Source organism: Coregonus lavaretus (genome assembly GCF_964263955.1).
Source record: "Coregonus lavaretus genome assembly, contig: HAP1_SCAFFOLD_992, whole genome shotgun sequence".
Lineage (NCBI taxonomy): Eukaryota > Metazoa > Chordata > Actinopteri > Salmoniformes > Salmonidae > Coregonus > Coregonus lavaretus.
In genome coordinates, this window is record NW_028166262.1 from 36077 (window position 1) to 58489 (window position 22413).

General features: G+C 44.6%; 1 protein-coding gene across 1 annotated transcript; it reads left to right on the forward strand.

Moving 5' to 3' along the window:
* Positions 1-1850: 1850 nt before the first annotated feature.
* Positions 1851-22413, forward strand: LOC311114929 (coenzyme Q-binding protein COQ10 homolog B, mitochondrial-like). The gene is made up of 5 exons (XM_084190149.1): positions 1851-1966; positions 18461-18616; positions 19784-19976; positions 20278-20379; positions 20585-22413. Exons 1-5 carry the CDS (start codon positions 1869-1871, stop codon positions 20750-20752), a joined length of 717 nt encoding a protein of 238 aa, XP_084046275.1. The 5' UTR covers positions 1851-1868; the 3' UTR covers positions 20753-22413.

The following is a 22413-nucleotide window of genomic DNA, read 5'->3' on the forward strand; positions in this document are numbered from 1 at the left end:
AACATTTCGTTTTCAACAGGGGAGATTTGTATAAACCTTGCTGTCTGTCTCTCCGACATTTGCAAATTGTTTCAATATTCAAATTAGATCTCCAGCTATCCCATAGTAATGAACGTGTAGGGATGAGACAGACAGACAGGCAGGCAGCTTTTCTCAGCCAGTCATGAATCATGAATCAGCATAATTTTTATAGATATATACAAAGAACTCTTCTCCTGAGTGGCGCAGTGGTCTAAGGCACTGCATCGCAGTGCTAACTGTGCCACTAGAGATCCTGGTTCGAATCCAGGCTCTGTCGCAGCCGGCCGCGACCGGGAGACTCATGGGCGGCGCACAATTGGCCCAGCGTCGTCCAGGGTAGGGGAGGGAATGGCCGGCAGGGATGTAGCTCAGTTGATAGAGCATGGCGTTTGCAACGCCAGGGTTGTGGGTTCGATTCCCACGGGGGGCCAGTATAAAATAAAATAAATAATTGTATTCACTAACTGTAAGTCGCTCTGGATAAGAGCGTCTGCTAAATGACTAAAATGTAAATGTAAAATGTAACTATCAATAGAAAACAGGTAAAACGAAACAAAGTGCAGCTAGTTTGCTATCTTTCCAGCTTCAGTTTGAAGTGATTGGGTTAGCTGTGTTGTTGGCTAGCTCCTCTGAACAAGTGTCCTGACAAGAGAGCACATTTTCTATGCCAGGTGAAGTCGTGCATCATTAGCTCATTGTTATGGATGTATCCAAATAAATGTCACTAGAAAACAGCTTAAACAAACGCAAATGCAGCTACTTTGCTGTTATTCTGGCTTTTTGACCTGACCGTAAGTTAGCCGTAGTTGGCTAGCTAGCAAGCAAGGGATAAGAACATTGCCAGCCAGTATGGCAATGGAACATTTAGAACGAATGACTGGGTCGTGTCCATAGATGCAGAACAAAAAGACAATGACTGGGTCGCGTCTCTGGCAACCGAACCGATATAACGAACGGCCAGCCGGTTTGGGTAGCAACCCTAGATTTGTGTAGGGACTATATATTGTGGAAGGATGAAATAGTATGAATAAATTCATCAAAATAAAGTTTTTTATGAAAACATGTAAATCATTATTTGAATATGTTGGTAACCCGTTGTATAAAAGTGATAATGCCCTCGAAGCTAGTGTTAGGAGACCAACACCCGTGCTGATACACAGCGGCTTCTCCGCATTATCACTTAAACAACCGAACTGACATCAAAAAGCACAAGTCACTCAGCACTAATAAGTAAACACATGCCATGCTGGGAGTAGCACAGGGTCAAGGACACATTAGGTGGCACCTGAGATATTGATGCCAACAACCCTGGCATCCTTTGGTTAGCTAAAGTTGGTCTATGCCATTCAGTTGTAAAGTAGTCATCTGCCATAGCCTGTGTCTGCATATCACTACTCAGTCATGGCATACAATTTTAAGAACCATGGGAAAGAAATGGCGGCTGGGTTGATAATATATCAGGCATATACAGTATATTGACAGGTTTGACACGCACACAAATTCAGAATACAGACGAGAGCCCTGCTTACATTGTGTCCTTTAAACAAATTTAGCTCTTAACCTTTCAGAGCCAACTATGCACTGTAGCTCGACCAAGTCAAGGCAACTCAATCCCACATCTCGTGACATTTCTGCGCACGCACCCCCAGCACAACGCAAAAACATACGTCAACAGTTTGGGGTGTGACGGATAGACAACATGACCAATGAAAACTCTTACCAATTAACTATTGTCCAATCATAGCGCTAGTTACAGAAGGCGCATCCCCGAGAGAGGCGGGCAATTCTGGTGATGTAGCTTTCACGCCCTGCAGCTGAGAAGCAGAGAAGAGATCATCGCAGTGAATATGGCGAAGGGGAGCCGGGGACTGAGGAGAGCGGTAGAATGTATAAAACAATTGCCGGTCACAGTCAGCCGAGAAAACCCTACAAGGAATGGCTTGAGGTAACTGTTGTTCAAGTTTAATGTACAATTGTAAAACATTAACTTGTAAGCTTGCATTAGCAAAGCTACAGTTAGCGAGTAGTTTTTCTCGATGCATTCTAGCTAGTTTGTTTGATTTGTCTCAGCTGCTTTGTGTCAAGCCGGTCAATCTGCCGGTAAAACCATTTTCTGTCTCATTCGCTAACTTTAGCAGACTGCTAACCTGTTACTTAGCTAGCTAAGTTATCAGACGTTAGCTAAAAGTACATGTTTAGTTAGCTAACTGGCCTGCTGGATTGCTTAACAGCTAGCTAACTAAAATGGTAATGAACCCAACCACGTCTTTTCCCCGCCTGAATGTGACCGACAGGTGTTCGTTCTTGGAATTCATTGGTGTGCAGTGGAGGTTTGCTAAAGTTTGTAGAAGTTGTAATGACTGTTATGGAATGTTGGCTTTTGGAAGAGTAGTTGGCTACTGTAGTGTGCTACTACATCAGTTGTATCAGTCAATGGCAGTCTGGCTGAAATACACTGCTCAAAAAAATAAAGGGAACACTTAAACAACACAATGTAACTCTAAGTCAATCACACTTCTGTGAAATCAAACTGTCCACTTAGGAAGCAACACTGATTGACAATACATTTCACATGCTGTTTTGCAAATGGAATAGACAACAGGTGGAAATTATAGGCAATTAGCAAGACACCCCCAATAAAGAAGTGGTTCTGCAGGTGGTGACCACAAGCCACTTCTCAGTTCCTATGCTTCCTGGCTGATGTTTTGGTCACTTTTGAATGCTGGCGGTGCTTTCACTCTAGTGGTAGCATGAGACGGAGTCTACAACCCACACAAGTGGTTCAGGTTGTGCGGCTCATCCAGGATGGCACATCAATGCGAGCTGTGGCAAGAAGGTTTGCAGTGTCTGTCAGCGTAGTGTCCAGAGCATGGATGCGCTACCAGGAGACAGGCCAGTACATCAGGAGACGTGGAGGAGGCCGTAGGAGGGCAACAACCCAGCAGCAGGACCGCTACCTCCCCCTTAGTGCAAGGAGGAGCAGGAGGAGCACTGCCAGAGCCCTGCAAAATGACCTCCAGCAGGCCACAAATGTGCATGTGTCTGCTCAAATGGTCAGAAACAGACTCCATGAGGGTGGTATGAGGGCCCGACGTCCACAGGTGGGGGTTGTGCTTACAGCCCAACACCGTGCAGGACGTTTGGCATTTGCCAGAGAACACCAAGATTGGCAAATTCGCCACTGGCACCCTGTGCTCTTCACAGATGAAAACAGGTTCACACTGATCACATGTGACAGAGTCTGGAGACGCCGTGGAGAACGTTCTGCTGCCTGCAACATCCTCCAGCATGACCGGTTTGGCGGTGGGTCAGTCATGGTGTGGGGTGGCATTTCTTTGGGGGCCGCACAGCCCTCCATGTGCTCGCCAGACGTAGCCTGACTGCCATTAGGTACCGAGATGAGATCCTCAGACCCCTTGTGAGACCATATGCTGGTGCGGTTGGCCCTGGGTTCCTCCTAATGCAAGACAATGCTAGACCTCATGTGGCTGGAGTGTGTCAGCAGTTCCTGAAAGAGGAAGGCATTGATGTTATGGACTGGCCCGCCCGTTCCCCAGACCTGAATCCAATTGAGCACATCTGGGACATCATGTCTCGCTCCATCCACCAACGCCACGTTGCACCACAGACTGTTCAGGAGTTGGCGGATGCTTTAGTCCAGGTCTGGGAGGAGATCCCTCAGGAGACCATCCGCCACCTCATCAGGAGCATGCCCAGGCGTTGTAGGGAGGTCATACAGGCACGTGGAGGCCACACACACTACTGAGCCTAATTTTGACTTGTTTTAAGGACATTACATCAAAGTTGGATCAGCCTGTAGTGTGGTTCTCCACTTTAATTTTGAGGGTGACTCCAAATCCAGACCTCCATGGGTTGATACATTTGATTTCCATTGATAATTTTTGTGTGATTTTGTTGTCAGCACATTCAACTATGTAAAGAAAAGTATTTAATAAGATTATTTCATTCATTCAGATCTAGGATGTGTTGTTTAAGTGTTCCCTTTATTTTTAGCAGTGTAGTTAACATGCCAAAGACATCTGTCAAAGCAAAGGCATTCATCGAGTTAGCAAACTGTGACTGAAGTTATTAGAAGTCTGAACAACTTTTTCCATGTCTCCAGCTACCTGTGTTACGCAATCTGTCTTTGCATATTTATCTGGGGCTTAAAGGGCCACAGGTTTTCTTTGTTTGCCATGCTCTCACTAGCTGACTAAACTCAACTCCATGGTGAAGGAAGTTTCTGATGAACTCCATCAACTGAGTTGAGCAGAGACCAGGCGTTGTGGAATTCAGCTCCAACTACATCGTTTCGCTCAATACTTTAAAAATAAATAAATTAAGAAACTTATCTCATACCTATGTTTGTCCTCTGTAGTTGTGTGCCCTTGTTTGCGGAAATCTGAACCTTTTTTAAATAAAACGTTCATCAACCCCCCCCCCCCCCCCCCCCCCCCCCCCACACACAAAAAAATAAAATAATTGGTGTAGTTACCCTTTAATTAAATTGAGCGCCTAGCAAGATGCTTGTTTGGCTTGCTGTGGGCAGGCTACAATGTACAGTGTAGGCTACATGTGATGGCAGAGTTTGTAAAACATGCCCTGTGATTGATACAAATCATCATGATAATTCTGCCAGGTAGGCCTACTTTGCAGTCAAGCTTTAATTGAGGTTTTTTTGGGGAAAGTTTTAGACATTTTTATTCAAACGGTGCATGATGACCAAGGGTGAAAGTCAGTGGCATGTATTCATGGATGCCAATGGAAGCCAGGCTTCCCTGAAATTGACCAATAAATTTTTTTTGTAATTTGTGTCTGTTTCATACATTCAGCCACTTGAAGGAAATGTATCTCACTGGAGAAAGCAGCTGCACAAACAAAACAGCTGTAGGGTATCTGTCTGATGCTCTCTGGTCAAAAAGAGTATGACATTGTTGCTGCCCGTAGCATTGAATGCCAGGGAAGCCAGTGAGCATTTGGCCTCCCTTGATAAACATGAGAAGAGAAACCTGCACACTGCTCTTGCTAGTATCACTGTTCTTTATTAAGCTTTACGTATCGGCTTCCAGGCCTTCGTCAGAGCAAAGGCCTCGAGGTCGATATGTAAGGCTTAATAAAGAACAGTAATACTAGCAAGAGCAGCGTGCAGGTTTCTCTTTTCTCTCATCTTATTCAATTGTTACCATAGCTCAAATGTGCGATGCCTTTTGAATTTTGCCTCCCTTGATACATTTTTTTATGATAGCCAATCAGCACTGAGCTAAGCTGAAAGCTCAACTGTGAATGGTCCTGGCGCACAAAGTGTCAAGGGAAGACAGTTTGGATTTGGCTTCAGACCAATCACATCAGAAGCAAAACGTCATTGACAGAAGTTGAATTGTTGCATCTCGTTGTCCTCCGGTGGCTAGCTAGCTAAAATCGGCCCTTTCCTAAATTAGCCATGGATGGAGATGGGGTTTGGACTTGTGGTTTTACTTAATTCTCCGGCCAATGGTTAATGGTGACTCTAATCCAACCATAAATTCATACATTGTGCCTCTGGCCTGAGAGGATGGAAGTTCAACATGTAGCTAGATGGAGTATGCTAATTGCTAGCTGGATTGGTGCATGTTGCCCATGAAAGGAAGTTAGGCTAGCGAGCAAGCATTTTAGCCAGGTAGCCTAGGACAACAAACTAAAAGTGTGTACTGTATGACAGTCACAGACCGTTTAGGCAACATGAAAGAGGATGGCATCGGCATTTCTCTACAAGTAGGGTAAGTCTACTTGGCACACAAATCCGTACCATGGACAGCCACATCATATTTGGCTTGCATTGATTGGATTAAATCGTTTTTGCTATCTTTTAGTTATTACTGTATTAGACTAAGCACAGGTGATTTAGATGTTGAAATGGTGCTGGAATAGTGGCGGCAGCTCCTGTTTTCTTTGCTACTTGCGGTAATTCTCCGTGGTTCTAAATCAATAGTTGTTTAGTAGTCCGAAAATGTCGGCAACATTACCTTGCTTGACCATGCTGTAGGTCATGTAACTGTTTTACTTCACTGGACATATGTTGTGCTCCGTTTTTAAAAATTGTATGAAACAAATGTGTGGTTGAATTTATTCTGCCACTGTCTTATTGTCTTGGCCTTAGGCCTATATATCATGGTGCATTCGGAAAGTATTTAGACCCCTTGACTTTTTCCACATTTTGTTAAGTTACAGCCTTATTCTAAAATGTATTAAATTTGTTATTTCCTCATTAATCTACACACAATACCCTATAATGACAAAGCAAAAACAGGTTCTTAGAAATGTTGGCAAATGTATTAACTAAAATATCACATTTACATAAGTATTCAGACCATTTACTCAGTACTTTGTTGAAGCACCTTTGGCAGCGATTACAGCCTTGAGTCTTCTTGGGTATGATGCTACAAGCTCGGCACACATTTATTTGGGAAGTTTCTTCCATTCTTCTCTGCAGATCCTCTCAAGCTCTGTCAGGTTGGATGGGGATCGTCGCTGCACAGCTATTTTCAGATCTCTCCAGAGGTGTTCGATCGGGTTCAAGTCCTGGCTCTGGCTGGGCCACTCAAGGACATTCAGAGACTTGTCCCGAAGCCACTCGTGCTTTGTCTTGGCTGTGTGCTTAGGGTTGTTGTCCTGTTGGAAGGTGAACATTCTCCCCGGTCTCAGGTCCTGAGCGCTCTGGAGCCCATTTTTATTAATTGTAAAGCAGTCTTATGGCTTGGGGGTAGAAGATGTTGATCCTTTTGGAACTAGTCTTGGCGCTCCGGTACCGCTTGCCGTGTGGTAGCAGAGAGAACATTCTGTGACTGGAGTATTTGACTATTTCTTGGGCCTTCCTCTCACACCACCTAGTATAAAGGTCCTGGATGGCAGGAAGCTTGGCCCCAGTGATGTACTGGGCCGTACACACTACCCTCTGTAGCGCCTTACGGTCGGATGCCGAGCAGTTGCCATACCAGGCGGTGATGCAACCAGAGGATATTCTCGATGGTGCAGCTGTATAACTTTTTGAGGCTCTGAGGACCCATGGCAAATCTTTTCTGTCTCCTGAGGGGGGGAAAAGGTGAAGAGGGCACGACAACACGACTGTGTGTTTGGACCGTGATAGTTTGTTGGTGATGTGGACACCAAGGAACTTGAAGCTCTCGACCCGCTCCACTACAGCCCCGTCAATGTTAATGTTGCCTTTTCGTCCCTCCTTTTTCTGTAGTCCACGATCAGCTCCTTTGTCTTGCTCACATTAAGGGAGAGGTTGTTGTCCTGGCACCACACTGCCAGGTCTCTGACCTCCTCCCTATAGGCTGTCTCGTCGTTGTCGGTGATCAGGCCTACCACTGTTGTCGTCAGCAAAGTTAATGATGGTGTTGGAGTCGTGCTTGGCCACGCAGTCGTGGGTGAACAGGGAGTACAGGAGGGGAATAAGCACGCAGCCCTGAGGGGCCCCAATGTTGAGGATCAGCGTGGCAGATGTGTTGTTGCCTACCCTTACCACCTGGTGGCGTCCTGTCAGGAAGTCCAGGATCCAGTTGCAGCGGGAGGGGTTTAGTCTCAGGTCCCTTAGCTGAGTGATGAGCTTTGTGGGCACTATGGTGTTGAATGCTGAGCTGTTGTCAATGAACAGCGTTCTCGCATAGGTGTTCCTTTTGTTCAGGTGGAAAAGGGCAGTGTGGCGTGCGATTGAGATTGCGTCATCTGTTGGGGCGGTATGCGAATTTGAGTGGGTCTAGGGTTTCCGGGATTATGGTGTTGATGTGAGTCATGACCTGCCTTTCAAAGCACTTCATGGCTACAGATGTGAGTGCTACGGGGTGGTAGTCATTTTGGCAGGTTACCTTCGCTTTCTTGGGCACAGGGACTATGGTGGTCTGCTTTAAACATGTAGGTATTACAGACTCGGTCAGGGAGAGGTTGAAAATGTCAGTGAAGACACTTGCCAGTTGGTCCATGCGTGCTCTGAGTACACGTCCTGGTAATCAGTCTGGCTGATAAAGATGGCACCTCTACAGACAATATCTAACTGTGCATTCTCTCAAGATGCTGAAAGAAATCATATTTCTCCACTCCTGTTCCTGAGTCTAAATCTTGCCTACATTTAGTGTATAAGTTTACTGCAAGAAATACTGCAGGAGTTAATATTAAGGCTATGTGAGAGGTTATAGACATAGTCAGTGTCCAGATTTCAGTTTCCATTTACCCATCTAAAGTGTAGGCTACAGTTCCCTTGACGTGCCAAAGGCCTATTTGAAGTCCCCGTCTTGTAACTGTTGAATTTGTATAGCGCCTCATAATCACACACAACACTGCTATCATACTCTTTCACCACTTCACCAATTCTTTCCCAAACATTACTTTTCTGTCCCTCCCTTCTCTTTATTTTCAACTCTCCATTTGCAGCTTTTCTCTTTTATGAATTAAACTCCAACATTGTCCTTTTTACGTCTGTGGATTGACATAACTTTTTCTGCCTGTTTGCAAAAGCATTTGGTGATTGGCGCGTGGGCTATTTGGTGCGTGTAGTTAGTGCTTAAGCCTAAACTTTAGGGCCAAATGCCAGATAGCCTATAGATATAAAATGCACAAGTGATACATTTATGGATTTTTAAAAAGGTATTGTTTTCTCTTTATTCAACCCACCTGCCACCCACCCGGTGTTCAGCCACACAATTTTTCATGACCCTTAACCCGCCCGCCCTGCAGGGACTGAGTCAACCCGCTCATCACATGTCCTCTGCTGTCCGAGCGTGTTATTGTTGGCCACTCATGTCTGCCTTGGTCAAAAATTCGGTGGTGTTGTCGAACCACATTGCATTTTAGAGTGTAGGCTATACCACCCGTTTTCAAGTCCATTCGCTAATTTTTCATGCCTCTGACCTGTGGTAACAATAAATAATGGCGTAATATCCTACAGTTTTCTTGACATTTAGTTTTAATTGTGATAGGCTCATGAATACCTGGTTTGCATACCTATTGCTGTTTTTGAATGAATGAATGAATGAATGAATAAATAAAATGCTCAGCCACTTTTTCTTTTTTCACTGGCACCCTAGTGACCAATTACAATTTGGTGTCGCACTGCCAAGTCAAAGGGTCGCAAATGCAAGTGTCTTGGTCGCAGTTTTGAGCAATGACAAGTATGTATTTAAATAAAGGCAAGCAACTACAGAGGGCAAACATACAGTTGAAGTCGGAAGTTTACATACTTAGGTTGGAGTCATTTAAAACTCGTTTTTCAACCACTCCACAAATTTCTTCTTAACAAACTATAGTTTAGGCAAGTCGGTTAGGACATCTACTTTGTGCATGACACAAGTAATTTTTCCAACAATTGTTTACAGACAGATTATTTCACTTATAATTCACTATCACAATTCCAGTGGGTCAGAAGTTTACATACACTAAGTTGACTGTGCCTTTTAGACATCTTGGAAAATTCCAGAAAATGATGTCATGACTTTAGAAGCTTCTGATAGACTAATTGACATCATTTGAGTCAATTGGAGGTGTACCTGTGGATGTATTTCAAGGCCTAGCTTCAAACTCAGTGCCTCTTTGCTTGACATCATGGGAAAATCAAAAGAAATCAGCCAAGATCTCATAAAAATAATTGTAGACCTCCACAAGTCTGGTTCATCCTTGGGAGCAATTTCCAAACGCCTGAAGGTACCACGTTCATCTGTACAAACAACAGTACGCAAGTATAAACATGGGACCATGCAGCCGTCATACCGCTCAGGAAGGAGACGCGTTCTGTCTCCTAGAGATGAGCGTACTTTGGTGCAAAAAGTGCAAATCAATCCCAGAACAACAGCAAAGGACCTTGTGAAGATGCTGGAGGAAACGGGTACAAAAGTATCTATATCCACAGTAAAACAAGTCCTGTATCGACATAACCTGAAAGGCCGCTCAGCAAGGAAGAAGCATTGCTCCAAAACTGCCATTTAAAAAAGCCAGACTACGGTTTGCAACTGCACATGGGGACAAAGATCGTACTTTTTGGAGAAATGTCCTCTGGTCTGATGAAACAAAAATAGAACTGTTTGACCATTGTTATGTTTGGAGGAAAAAGGGGGATGCTTGCAAGAACACCATCCCAACCGTGAAGCACGGGGGTGGCAGCATCATGCTGTGTGGGTGCTTTGCTGCAGGAGGGACTGGTGCACTTCACAAAATAGATGGCAACATGAGGAAGGAAAATGATGTGGATATATTGAAGCAACATCTCAAGACATCAGTCAGGAAGTTAAAGCTTGGTCGCAAATGGGTCTTCCAAATGGACAATGACACCTAGCATACTTCCAATGTTGTGGCAAAATGGCTTAAGGACAACAAAGTCAAGGTATTGGAGTGGCCATCACAAAGCCCTGACTTAAATTCTATAGAACATTTGTGGGCAGAACTGAAAAAGCGTGTGCGAGCAAGGAGGCCTACAAACCTGACTCAGTTACACCAGCTCTGTCAGGAGGAATGGGCCAAAATTCACCCAACTTATTGTGGGAAGCTTGTGGAAGGCTACCCAAAACGTTTGACCCAAGTTAAACAATTTAAAGGCAATGCTACCAAATACTAATTGAGTGTATGTAAACTTCTGACCCATTGGGAATGTGATGAAACAAATAAAAGATGAAATAAACCATTCTCTACTATTCTGACATTTCACATTCTTAAAATAAAGTGGTGATCCTAACTGACCTAAGACAGGGCATTTTTACTAGGATTAAATGTCAGGAATTGTGATAAACTGAGTTGAAATGTATTTGGCTAAGGTGTATGTAAAGGTACAAGGTAAGTGTTTCAAGTATTGACCTTGGACCAATCGAAGTAGTCGGTGCTGAATGCCACAAAGCTTGGTCTCTACTCAACTCAGGTGGAGTTAATCAGAAATTTCCTTCACAATGGAGATGAGTTTAGTCAGCTAGGATCTCGCATGCATGGGCCAGGTGTTAGGTCACTGGCACTTAAGTACTGTCTAAGGGGATGAAACCAAAATCGTAGTTGCTCTCTATGCCAGGAGGATCTTTAGGAAGGTGCAAAATTGTTTACAATTGCACTGGGGCTTAGGAGTTCCCATTTGAAATACACGCACACACACACACACACACAGGTTTGCAGTATGTTGCCTGAAAGAAACAATTGGGCAATGTTTATTAATATGGTTCCCTTTCAAACAACCCAATTTTAAGCACATTCTTGTTGGCATTTGCCTTTTTATATTGCCATTGCTTGCTGCAACTGAGCAAGAGACATTAGACTTTGACCCTGTTGCAATTGTTGTCATAGTAACCTGACACTGCTTTCATTTCACATTCACAACAGTAAGTTAGCTGCTCACCATACTTTGCTACAGTTGAACTCCATGTCATATGTTCTGGATAGCTAGCTATTGTTACCAACAAACCAAAACATTTGTCTCTACTCTAGAAAGTTGCTTTTAGTTGCCTGGCTTGCTAGATTGACTTCTCCTAAATACGTTTTTAAACGGATGGGTTTTTTGGAGCAGGTAACATTGCTATTTGGAACCAAAAGTTGTGTTGATATGGGACCGAATGCGGTTGGACCATCAAATAATTGGCATACCCATTACTCTTACAGAATTTCCAAGTGGGCGAGGATATTGGAAATGTTATCAGCCTACTGGATGACAACTATGTTTTTAACCTTTTCCTACATAACAGGTACAGCAGATACCCTTATTGTATGGGACTCTTTCAAACGTCTTTAGAGGCCATGTGATTCAATACTCAACTTTAAAAGAAAATGTAGGTCAAGAGTGCATATTAACGAAGGAAATGGAGGAACTAACAGTACAGATGGCAATTTTAAAAAACTATACCTTAGAGGCACAGAATAAGTTTTGAGGAAAACAAAACTGTAGGAACTTATTCCAGTGTAATACGTTCTAAATAATAAGCAAAGTGGATGGAATAAGGGGATAAATTCACTTTTATTCTTCAACACAGAAATGCTACCAAAAAGAATGTACATAAACTTGTTACAAATGACGGAGTCACCATAATTCAAATGATGATTTAGTGAAAGAGGAAGCAAAGTACTTATATTTACATTACATTTTAGTCATTTAGCAGACGCTCTTATCCAGAGCGACTTACAGTTAGTGAATAATTTTTTTAAATAATTTTTTTATACTGGCCCCCCGTGGGAATCAAACCCACAACCCTGGCGTTGCAAACGCCATGCTCTATCAACTGAGCTACATCCCTGCCGGCCATTCCCTCCCCTACCCTGGACGACGCTGGGCCAATTGTGCGCCGCCCATGAGTCTCCCGGTCGCAGCCGGCTGCGACAGAGCCTGGATTCGAACCAGGATCTCTAGTGGCACAGTTAGCACTGCGATGCAGTGCCTTAGACCTAATTGGCATGCATACTGCAGGAATGTCCAACAGAGCTGTTGCCAGAGGATTGAATGTTCATTTCTCTAACATAAGCCGCCTCCATCGTTGTTTTAGAGAATTTGGTAGTACATCCAACCAGCCTTACAGCCGCAGACCACGTGTAACCGCCAGCCCAGGACCTCCACATCTGGCTTCTTCACCTGTGGGATCGTCTGAGACCAGCCACCCACTTTGCACAACCAAAGAATTTCTGCACAAAAATGTCAGAATCCATCTCTGGAAGCTCATCTGCGTGCTCATCGTTCTCACCAGGGTCTTGACCTGACTGCAGTTCGCGTCATAACCGAATTCAGTGGGCAAATGATCACCTTCGATGGCCACTGGCACGCTGGAGAAGTGTGCTCTTCACGGATTAATCCTGATTTACATTTTAGTCATTTAGCAGACGCTCTTATCCAGAGCGACTTTTTGTATTTTTTCATACTGGCCCCCCCCGTGGGAAACGAACCCACATCCCTGCATGCCAAACCCTCCCCTACCTTGGACGACGCTGGACCAATTGTGCGCCGCCCATGGGTCTCCCGGTCGCGGCCGGCTGCGACAGAGCCTGGACTCGAACCAGGATCTCTAGTGGCACAGCAGCACTGCGATGCAGTGCCTTAGACCACTGCGCCACTCGGGAGTAGGTTTCAAACGTACCAGGCAGTTGGTATGGTGTCGTGAGGGCGAGAGGTTTGCTGATGTCAACGTTGTGTACAGATTGCCCCATGGTGGGGTTATGGTATGGGCAGGCATAAGCTATGGACAACTAACACAATTGCATTTTATCTATGGCAATTTGAATGCACAGAGATACCGTGACGAGATCCTGAGGACCATTGTTGTGCCATTCATCCGCCGCCATCACCTCATGTTTCAGCATAATGCACTGCCCCATGTCGCAAGGATCTGTGCACAATTCCTGGAAGCTGAAAATGTCCCAGTTCTTCCATGGCCTGCATACTCGCCAGACAATGTCACCCATTGAGCATGTTTGGGATGCTCTTGATCGACGTGTGCGACAGCGTGTTCCAGTTCCCGTGTTTCTGATCCATGCCCCTAACCGCATTGTAATAAAAAATAAAAAAAGGTATCTGTGACCAACTGACGCATATCTGTATTCCCAGTCATGTGAAAACCATAGATTATGGCCTAATGAATTTATTTCAATTGACTGATTTCCATATGAACTGTAACTCTGTAAAATCTTTAAAATTATTGCATGTTGCGTTTTTATTTTTGTTTTAATGTATATTCATTTTAGTCTCCATTTCAGCACCAATTGGTACATAAAAAAAATAATACTTGGATCTTGTGAACAATAGTAGGCTATACCCATGTCTATTGCCTGCACTAATATGCACTAACCATGAAACTGTGATGACACAGCCAAGTATTGCACAATGCTTCAGGTTCAAACTGTTACGGCTTGGTTGCTGTACCATAACGATTTGTCTTTATTTTTTATTATCAACTGTTACTAATGATCCTCAGCAGCAACCACATGGCCGTGACAGCGTTTACAGAGGAAGCAAATGAAGGTAAACGAAACAATGTAATCAATTGGAGTGATAATGTAGGCTATTCCAACGAAAGGGAACTAACTGACTAAATTGTCAGTTGAATATGTGTTACTAGGCCTACTGAGGGTTAACACTGATGGTGGCTAATATTTAACATGATAGAAATGGGGAATGGAGAAAGTCGGGGTAGCCTATAATTAAGACATTCGAGAGTGCCCTTCCCTGCAAGTTAAAAGGCCGTACAATTTTAAGTACTGCATAATGGCACAGCATTTCATAAACTGTGGGGAAAGTTGATATGTATGCCATATATTGTCTCCAGCAATTATAATGTAAAATATATCTAAAACAAGTGTCATATTTAAAATTCCCTTATCAAAACAGATTACTCATTTACCTAGCTCTTATCAAGTTGTAAATTACAGTGCATGGAGTGTGGCATTATTTCTATCGGGGGTGGGGAAATAAAGTAGATGCTTTGTCCACTTGGAACTGTTAGGTTCGCTAGGCCTTATTCATGGTTTCCTCTTGCGTGAAGGTGTTGGAATTATTAGGGAATCAAGTAAAGGTCCGAATACGGCGTGTCTGTAGACACCCCGCCGCCGCACCGTCATTTATTCAATCTCCACCCAAAACGAATAGCAGGTGAATAGCACGCTATACTCATGCTTAAGTTCAAGGTCAGAATACGCGTAGAGAGAAGTGCATGAAAGGGAATTGAGTTCCATTTATGGGCACTTAACTCTAGTCGGAATTGGGCCCTAGGTGCTCTCATTCTGACATTTACATTTTAGTCATTTAGCAGACGCTCTTATCCAGAGCGACTTACAGTTAGCGCATACATTATTTTATCGAACCCACAACCCTGGCGTTGCAAACGCCATGCTCTACCAACTGAGCTACATCCCCTGCCGGCCATTCCCTCCCCTACCCTGGACGACGCTGGGCCAATTGTGCGCCGCCCCATGGGTCTCCCGGTCGCGGCCAGCTACGACAGAGCCTGGATTCGAACCAGGATCTCTAGTGGCACTGCCTTAGACCACTGCGCCACTCGGGAGTTACACTGACGGTGTCTTGAAGTTCATTGAACCCACAACTTTGGAGTTCCTCACTCTATGCGGTGACATAATACCCGGCCCAGTGGTGATGATAAGTGTGTAGTCCAATCAGACCCTCTCCCCAATGCCAGCCTCCAGGGGCATTGTGTCCCCATGTGGCAGCCACCAGCCAGGTACAGCAGTGGCTAAACTGCTGAGACCTGGCAGATGGCCACCACTAGTAAGTTCTCCACTGATGTGCTTCCCCCCCCCCCCCCCAGCCAGAATGAATGCAGAGCATTCAGCTATTGTGGTGAGGAACTAACAGGGGCTTTCACCAGGATCCCACCGGCTCCAACTATTCAGCCAGTTGGGATTTACAGTATTTAATTTGAGTTAGTTGTCCACTTTTTTATGTGGATCTTTCTATAAATAAGGGGGCCAATATGTGACATCAGGGTCAAAATTTCAAAATGGTTCGATATACATTTAAATATGATTTTCTTGCAGCTTCACATGTGTAGTTACAGGAATAAAAGTATAGGTAGGCACAATGAGACAATAACTCCACCTAGCAAAAACGAAACATCTACATGTCATTACAAATGTCACAAGAAACATGGACACCATGTTTCTTTGTCATGCCTAGTTGCCAGGTCTTTTTGTGCTTTAGTCAACTTCTCTATCATTTATAGCCATGCTAAACATTCCTGTAGAATGAAAAAGAAACTGCATTCCTATGTTTTAATAGTAATATACAGTGCATTCGGAAAGTATTCAGACCCCTTGACTTTTTCCACATTTTGTTACGTTACAGCCTTATTCTAAAATTGATTCAATTGTTTTTTTCCCCCTCAATCTACACACAATACCCCATAATGACAAAGCAAAAAACAGGTTTTTAGAAATGTTTGCAAATGTATTAAAAATAAACATATCACATTTACTAAGTATTCAGACCCTTTACTCAGTACTTTGTTGAAGCACCTTCAGCAGCGATTACAGCCTCGATTCTTCTTGGGTATGACACTCAAGGACATTCAGAGACTTGTCCCGAAGCCACTCCTGCGTTGTCTTGGCTGTGTGCTTAGGGTTGTTGTCTTGTTGGTAGGTGAACGTTCGCCACAAGTCTGAGGTCCTGAGTGCTCTGGAGCAGGTTTTCATTAAGGATCTCTCTCTACTTTGCTCCGTTCATCTTACCCTTGATCCTGACTAGTCTCCCAGTCCCTGCCGCTGAAAAACATCCCCACAGCATAATGCTGCCACCACCATGTTTCACCGTAGGGATGGTATTGGCCAGGTGATGAGTGGTGCCTGGTTTCCTCCAGATGTAACGCTTGGCATTCTGTCCAACGAGTTCAATCTTGGTTTCAGCAGACCAGAGCATGTTGTTTCTCATGGTCTGAGAGTCATTTAGGTGCCTTTTGGCAAACTCCAAGCGCGCTGACGTGCCTTTTTTTACTGAGGAGTGGCTTCCGTCTGGCCACTCTACCATAAAGGCCTGATTGGTGGAGTGCTGCAGAGATGGTTGTACTTCTGGAAGGTTCTCCCATCACCACAGAGGAAATCTGGAGCTCTGTCGGAGTGACTATCGTGTTCTTGGTCACCTCCCAGACCAAGGCCCTTCTCCCCCAATTGCTCAGTTTGGCTGGGCAGCCAGCACTAGGAAAGGTCTTGGTGATTCTAAACTTCTTCCATTTAAGAATGATGGAGGCCACTGTGTTCTTGGGGACCTTCAATGCTGCAGAAATGTTTTGGTACCCTTCCCCAGATCTGTGCCTCAACACAATCCTGTCTCGGAGCTCTACGGACAATTCCTTCGACCTCATGGCTTCATTTTTGCTCTGACATGCATGGTCAACTGTGGGCCCTTTATATAGACAGGTGTGTGTGCCTTTCCAAATTCATCTTGATAAAGCTACTCTCTGTTAAAAGCATTTGATTTTGCAATCCATACATTACTTTGGATACATGTGCCATGGGGAGATAAATGTTTCAAGGTTACAGTGCACTTCCGAGCTCTCCATACAAAGAGTCCGACGGCAAGATCCAGGAATTTTACAGGATTCAATTAAATGTGTAATTCAATTGCTTAGTATATGACATAACGACAAACAGCAGTGTCATAAATGTAAGGGGAGGTAGTTGTCACACGATTTTTGCCAAATCTGTTAAGACTCCCCAAGCATGAGAAAGGGTTTAAACATTAGGTTTTGATTCAACTCATGAATTATAGTGAATGTCTATGTTCCTCATTTGTCTTAATGTATGTGGAGGGAAAATGCTAATTTATTAATGACTTTGTAACCACTCCAAACAGTTGTCCACTACAATAAATGCTCACTGGTACCCTAGTTTATAGAAAGACCCATGTGTATTGGTGTCTGTGCATATTGCCTTTTTGTTGGAATTAAACCACTGTCTGAATAGTCCTAATTGTGCGTTGATAGGTTGCCCTGTTGCACACCAGCTCTCAGAGATTCCCTCGGGCAAAGATGTTTCAACCACATTAGTATGGAGTGAGCAAGCAGGCTATGGGTGTCATTGGGGCAGCAGCAGTTGCAGGTGTGCTCACCAACCACAATTCGGTATTCTCACTCACTGCTCACTGACCCTGAACTGAGAATGTGACAGACCTGGAGGACCATGTCTGTCTTTCTGTTTCTCTGTAGCTGACAAGCCTTTCATTAGGCTAGTCACATAGCATGCTTTCTAATGTCAGGAATGTTGAATTGGAAAAGTCCAAGGGCAAGCAAGAGGTACATGACATTGTAATGAACAGAGTTTTCTAATTAAACTGTGATGAAGCACAAGACATGCTGACAATTTGACTCGTCATAGCTACTCCATCGGAATGCCAGTTGTTGGAACCGCATGTGTAGGCTGCAGCTTCCCAGCCTACAAGATTGTGTTCTAGTTTAACAGAGCAGAATTCCTCATGTATTGCCATGCAATGTAGTGGTTGACTTTGCATTAGTGTATACTCAATATACTCTGACAAACCAAAGTCTGGCATGTGATTACCGTTACACATCGGTTGATCTGAAACACTGGACGGTAGTTTTGTTTTGGAGAAGCATAGAGCTCACTCTGATATTTATGGTGTAAACGCCAGCAGTGTGAACATGAGCTCTGAGACCTTTTGAGGCTCTGATGAACCATTGGCCACTTCCATTGTCAGCCACTTGCATTGTACATTGATCTTGGCATTGATTCAGCTTTGATCAAACTTTAAAAGCGCACCCTGCAAGCTCCGACACCTAGCAGCAGTAAAGAGAGCAGTGGAGCGTAAAGTAGGGAATCCCGCACATGCGCAGAAGGTTCAGTTGGTCAGCTATCGGGAAGGGCGTCCAGAGAATTTGGCCACTCTGTAACTGGCCAATTTCAATGTACAAATTGTGTGTGTGTGTGGCAAATGCTAGGCCCTTATGTTTTGCTCTGACTCACACACCTCTCGCTCCTTGTTTTGTAACAGATATCTCTCCTCATGTGGGATCCTAATGACGCGGATGCCGGCCCTTCTGGGGACCATGCCCAGGCCCAGAGTCATCGTGGCCCCCACCCGCTCCTTCTTCAACCTGGCTGACACATTCAACAAGAGGAAGGAGTACTCTGAGAGACGCATCATGGGGTCAGTCACTGTGCCGCCTCCTTTGAAATCAGACCGGCCTAGGTTCAAATACTATTTGAAAGATTTCAAATAATTTGAACATCTGCTTTAGCCTGCTTGGCGGTCGTGGTTTGCACTTTTGGGCGTTTTCTATTCGTTCCATTGCAACAGGCAAGTTTAATGAAGCACAGAAAGTATTTTAATCCAAGTCTGCCTCCTAGAAATGTATAGATAGTCTGGTTTCTCTATGTACGTCTGTCGTGCTCCTGCCAATGACGCTATTGCGTATCAAGTGACAGTCATAATCACTAGGAAATGTTACCCTATTAATAGCGACACTGTGTGCCGGACTAGTTGCCAGGCTGTTATGTAATGCAGGGACAGCAATGGTCTGACTGGCTGAGTTAGTCCCTGGGACATTTAAGACATTTAAAAGACTGTTGGGTTATATGGGACTCTGTCCCCCTTGTCAGTCAACCTCGCATTCTCCTTGACAATCTGTCTAACTGGTCACAGCTTGTGGAATAATCAGCATGTCACGACGTCCTCCGAGGCTGCCTCCTCTCCTTGTTCGGGCAGGCTTCGGCGTTCGTCGTCACCGGCCTTCTAGCCACTGCCGCTCCTCATCTCATCATTCCATTTGTTTTGTCTTGTTTATTACACACACCTGGTTCATATCCCCTCATCAGTACCTGTATAAGTGTTCCCTCTGCCCCCTTGTCTTTGTGTGTGTGATTGTTTATTGTGGAGGAGAGAAGCTCGGTGGAACTCCATGTATTTTGTATCGCCGGGAATATTCCCTGTGTGCCTTGTATTTTCCAGTGTGCCTGTTTTGCGCACTGGAGTGTTTTTATGCATTACTGCGTAACTCTGTGGTTCAGAATAAATCCTGTTATTCTGTGATTTACCCTCCTGCGCCTGACTCCTTCAAAATCACCTCATCACACAGCAGGTGACTTGTGTTAATGTCATTCCAGTCATGCACTGAAACGGGTATTGAAATTCCAGTTTTAATCAGAGGTGAATCTCAAAGGTTCTTGAGGAGGAACGTCCGATCTTCTCCTCTGTGCTTCGAGAAGGAGATATGGAGGAATTACTTATGAGATTCACCCATGAAATTAGATGTTGACCCAGGCCACCACCTCTCTGTCAGGTACTCTGTTGACCCAGACCTCCTCTCTCTGTTAGGTACTCTATGTTGGAGATGTATGAAGTGGTAGCTGGGGTGGAGAACTACCTTCACTTCGTTCCCTGGTGTAAGAAGTCTGACGTGGTGTTCCGGCGCTCAGGGTTCTGCAAGGCCAAGCTGACCGTTGGCTTCCCCCCCGTAGTGGAGAACTACACCTCGCTGGTCACCACAGTGCGCCCCCACCTGGTAAAGGTAAGATACTGTAGTAGCCGCTGCTATCTCTCACCACTACTGTATCCGCAGGGTACCTGGCTAGTATAAGATAAGCAGCTGTGATATAGATGGATACTGGGTGTGCTCCAGGTTGTTTTAATTGCAGTTGTGTTGCTCAGATGTCAAATTCTGGAGAAGTGTTTCAACATCTCCGGAACCACATAAATATTATATAGCAGTCCTATGAGATTCTTAGTACGCCTGTAATAAAGACGACCTGGAACGCAGCCACTGGTAATATCAGCAGTGTCCCAGTCTGACTGGCTGTGTTGACCCCCAGGCTGCCTGTTCAGACGGTAAGCTCTTCAACCACCTGGAGACTGTGTGGTGCTTCAGCCCTGGCCTCCCTGGCTACCCTCGCACCTGCACCGTCGACTTCTCTGTAAGTACCTCAACACACTGTCAGTTTGTCTGTGTCCGTGTATGAGTCTGTCTGCGAATGAGGTAGCTAGCTTGTCATGTATCTCAGACAGACAGAAAATGTGCAAGTTATACTTGTGCACGTGACATGAATAGCTTGAAACTATATCTCTGGCACATTTTCCGTATCATCTCATATCACTTTCTCACCCGAACTCTCTCTCCAGATCTCCTTTGAGTTCCGCTCTCTGCTGCACTCCCAGCTGGCCACGGTGTTCTTTGACGAGGTGGTGAAGCAGAACGTGTCAGCTTTTGAGAGGCGGGCCGGTAAACTGTATGGAGCCCAGACCATGATCCCCCAAGAGCTCATGTTTCACGAGGTCCACCACACGTAGCGCCCCAACGCGTCTTCTCTTCACACACACACACACAGCCATGGCATGAAGAGAGGGAGGGGGATGAGAGAGTGTGGGAGGGATAAAGAGAGGGAGGGGGAGGAGAGAAGAGGTTATGTGCCTGAACACAGCAGTGCCTTATCATAACACGACCAATGATTTTATTCCCAACTGCCTGCAGCTGGATTCTGTCCTGAACATTATCCCCCTCCCTAGCCCAAATAATCCCCTTCTGTCCCCTACCCCTCTCCCAAACATACATCACTCCTCCTCCTATGCCACCATGGTCCCCTCCTGGTGCCCCTTCTCCCCAAAGAAACCAGCAGCACCTCTTCTCCCCAAAGAAACCATCAGCACCTCTGGCTGGGAGTAGGTACACCCCAGAGCTTTGTGCTGGCCCCATGGGGTGGGCTTAGGACATGGCTCATAATGCCCCTCTTATGATAACTCTTCTACTAAGGCCAAAATAAAAGTCAGTTGATAGTGAAAGGCTGTGTGTAAGGTACTGTGGTAGGGAGATCAGGGGAAAGGGTGTGGGGTTATCATGTCCTGATCAGGCCAAGAGGTTGTGAAGGCCCATCCAAGCTATCTGCATTGTTATTGTAACAAACCTATCACATAACATACAGTAACCTAATGCTAGGTTGTCATGTGGATAAGATAGAGGATATCAAAGGATCAGGGTGAATTTTTTTTAAAAAGAAAAGCTGGTTTGTCACTCCTTTTGAATGAAGTGTGGGGACAATGTAAGCACTTGAAGATCGTTGTTTCCTAAAGGAATGTAACAACACTGCAGAGCAGGGGTATATTCATTACGCCGATTCTGTTGCAAAATGTTTCGTGAACTGAACAAAACTGGGAGGGACCAACCTGAGTTTGTCCAACCGTTGCAAAAACGTTTTGCAACTGTTTGGGCCAATGATTACACTCCAGATGTATACGCACTGCCATGCCTACCTACACACACCTGTTCAAGAGGTGCTGTGTTACAACAATATCACTGGGGGCATTTCTGCTGACCCCCCCCATATAGATCCTTGCTCTAACCACCATGGGAGCAATGTTTTGTAGCAGAGTCTAGTTCTTAAAGTCTGCAATATCATAACGCATTTAAATGCAGCTAATTTTTCGCTAGCAATATTTTAAAAGGGGCCCAGATGGGTTAGGCAGGTGACGGGGTCATCAACTCTGTCCTAATTGGCACCCTATTCCTTACATTGTGCACTACTTTTGAACAGAACCCAGCGGGTCCTGGTCAAAAGTAGTGCACTATATATATAATTGGGAACAGGGTGCAATTTTGGATGCTGCCTCTGTCTGCCAGTCAGAATGCTTGCTATCACAGGGAGTCATCTTAACACCCTAGAACCTTTTCACCCAGTGGCTTTTTGACATGGTCCTAGTGGCATCTTTATATTTTATTTTATATCATTATGCATTATACTCATATAAAGATATTTATTAAGATGAATGTGAGAACACATGTAGATATTGTTTTAAGACCACGGATGAGAAGAGTGCGCACTGAACTTGCTGACAGAACTATGATTTTTTTGGATTGGATTTTATAGTGCAAATGGAGGTGTTTCAATGTGTCAAATGGGTGAAGATGTATCGACTGCATGGTTTAGAAACTATTTTTATATAAAAATTGAACTGAG

Coding starts and splice junctions, on each gene's coding strand:
- LOC311114929 (XM_084190149.1), top strand. CDS start 1,869: ATGGCGAAGGGGAGCCGGGGACTGAGGAGAGCGGTAGAATGTATAAAA. Junction 1,967..18,460: donor CCTACAAGGAATGGCTTGAG/GTAACTGTTGTT, acceptor GTTTTGTAACAG/ATATCTCTCCTCATGTGGGA. Junction 20,380..20,584: donor CCTGCACCGTCGACTTCTCT/GTAAGTACCTCA, acceptor CTCTCTCTCCAG/ATCTCCTTTGAGTTCCGCTC.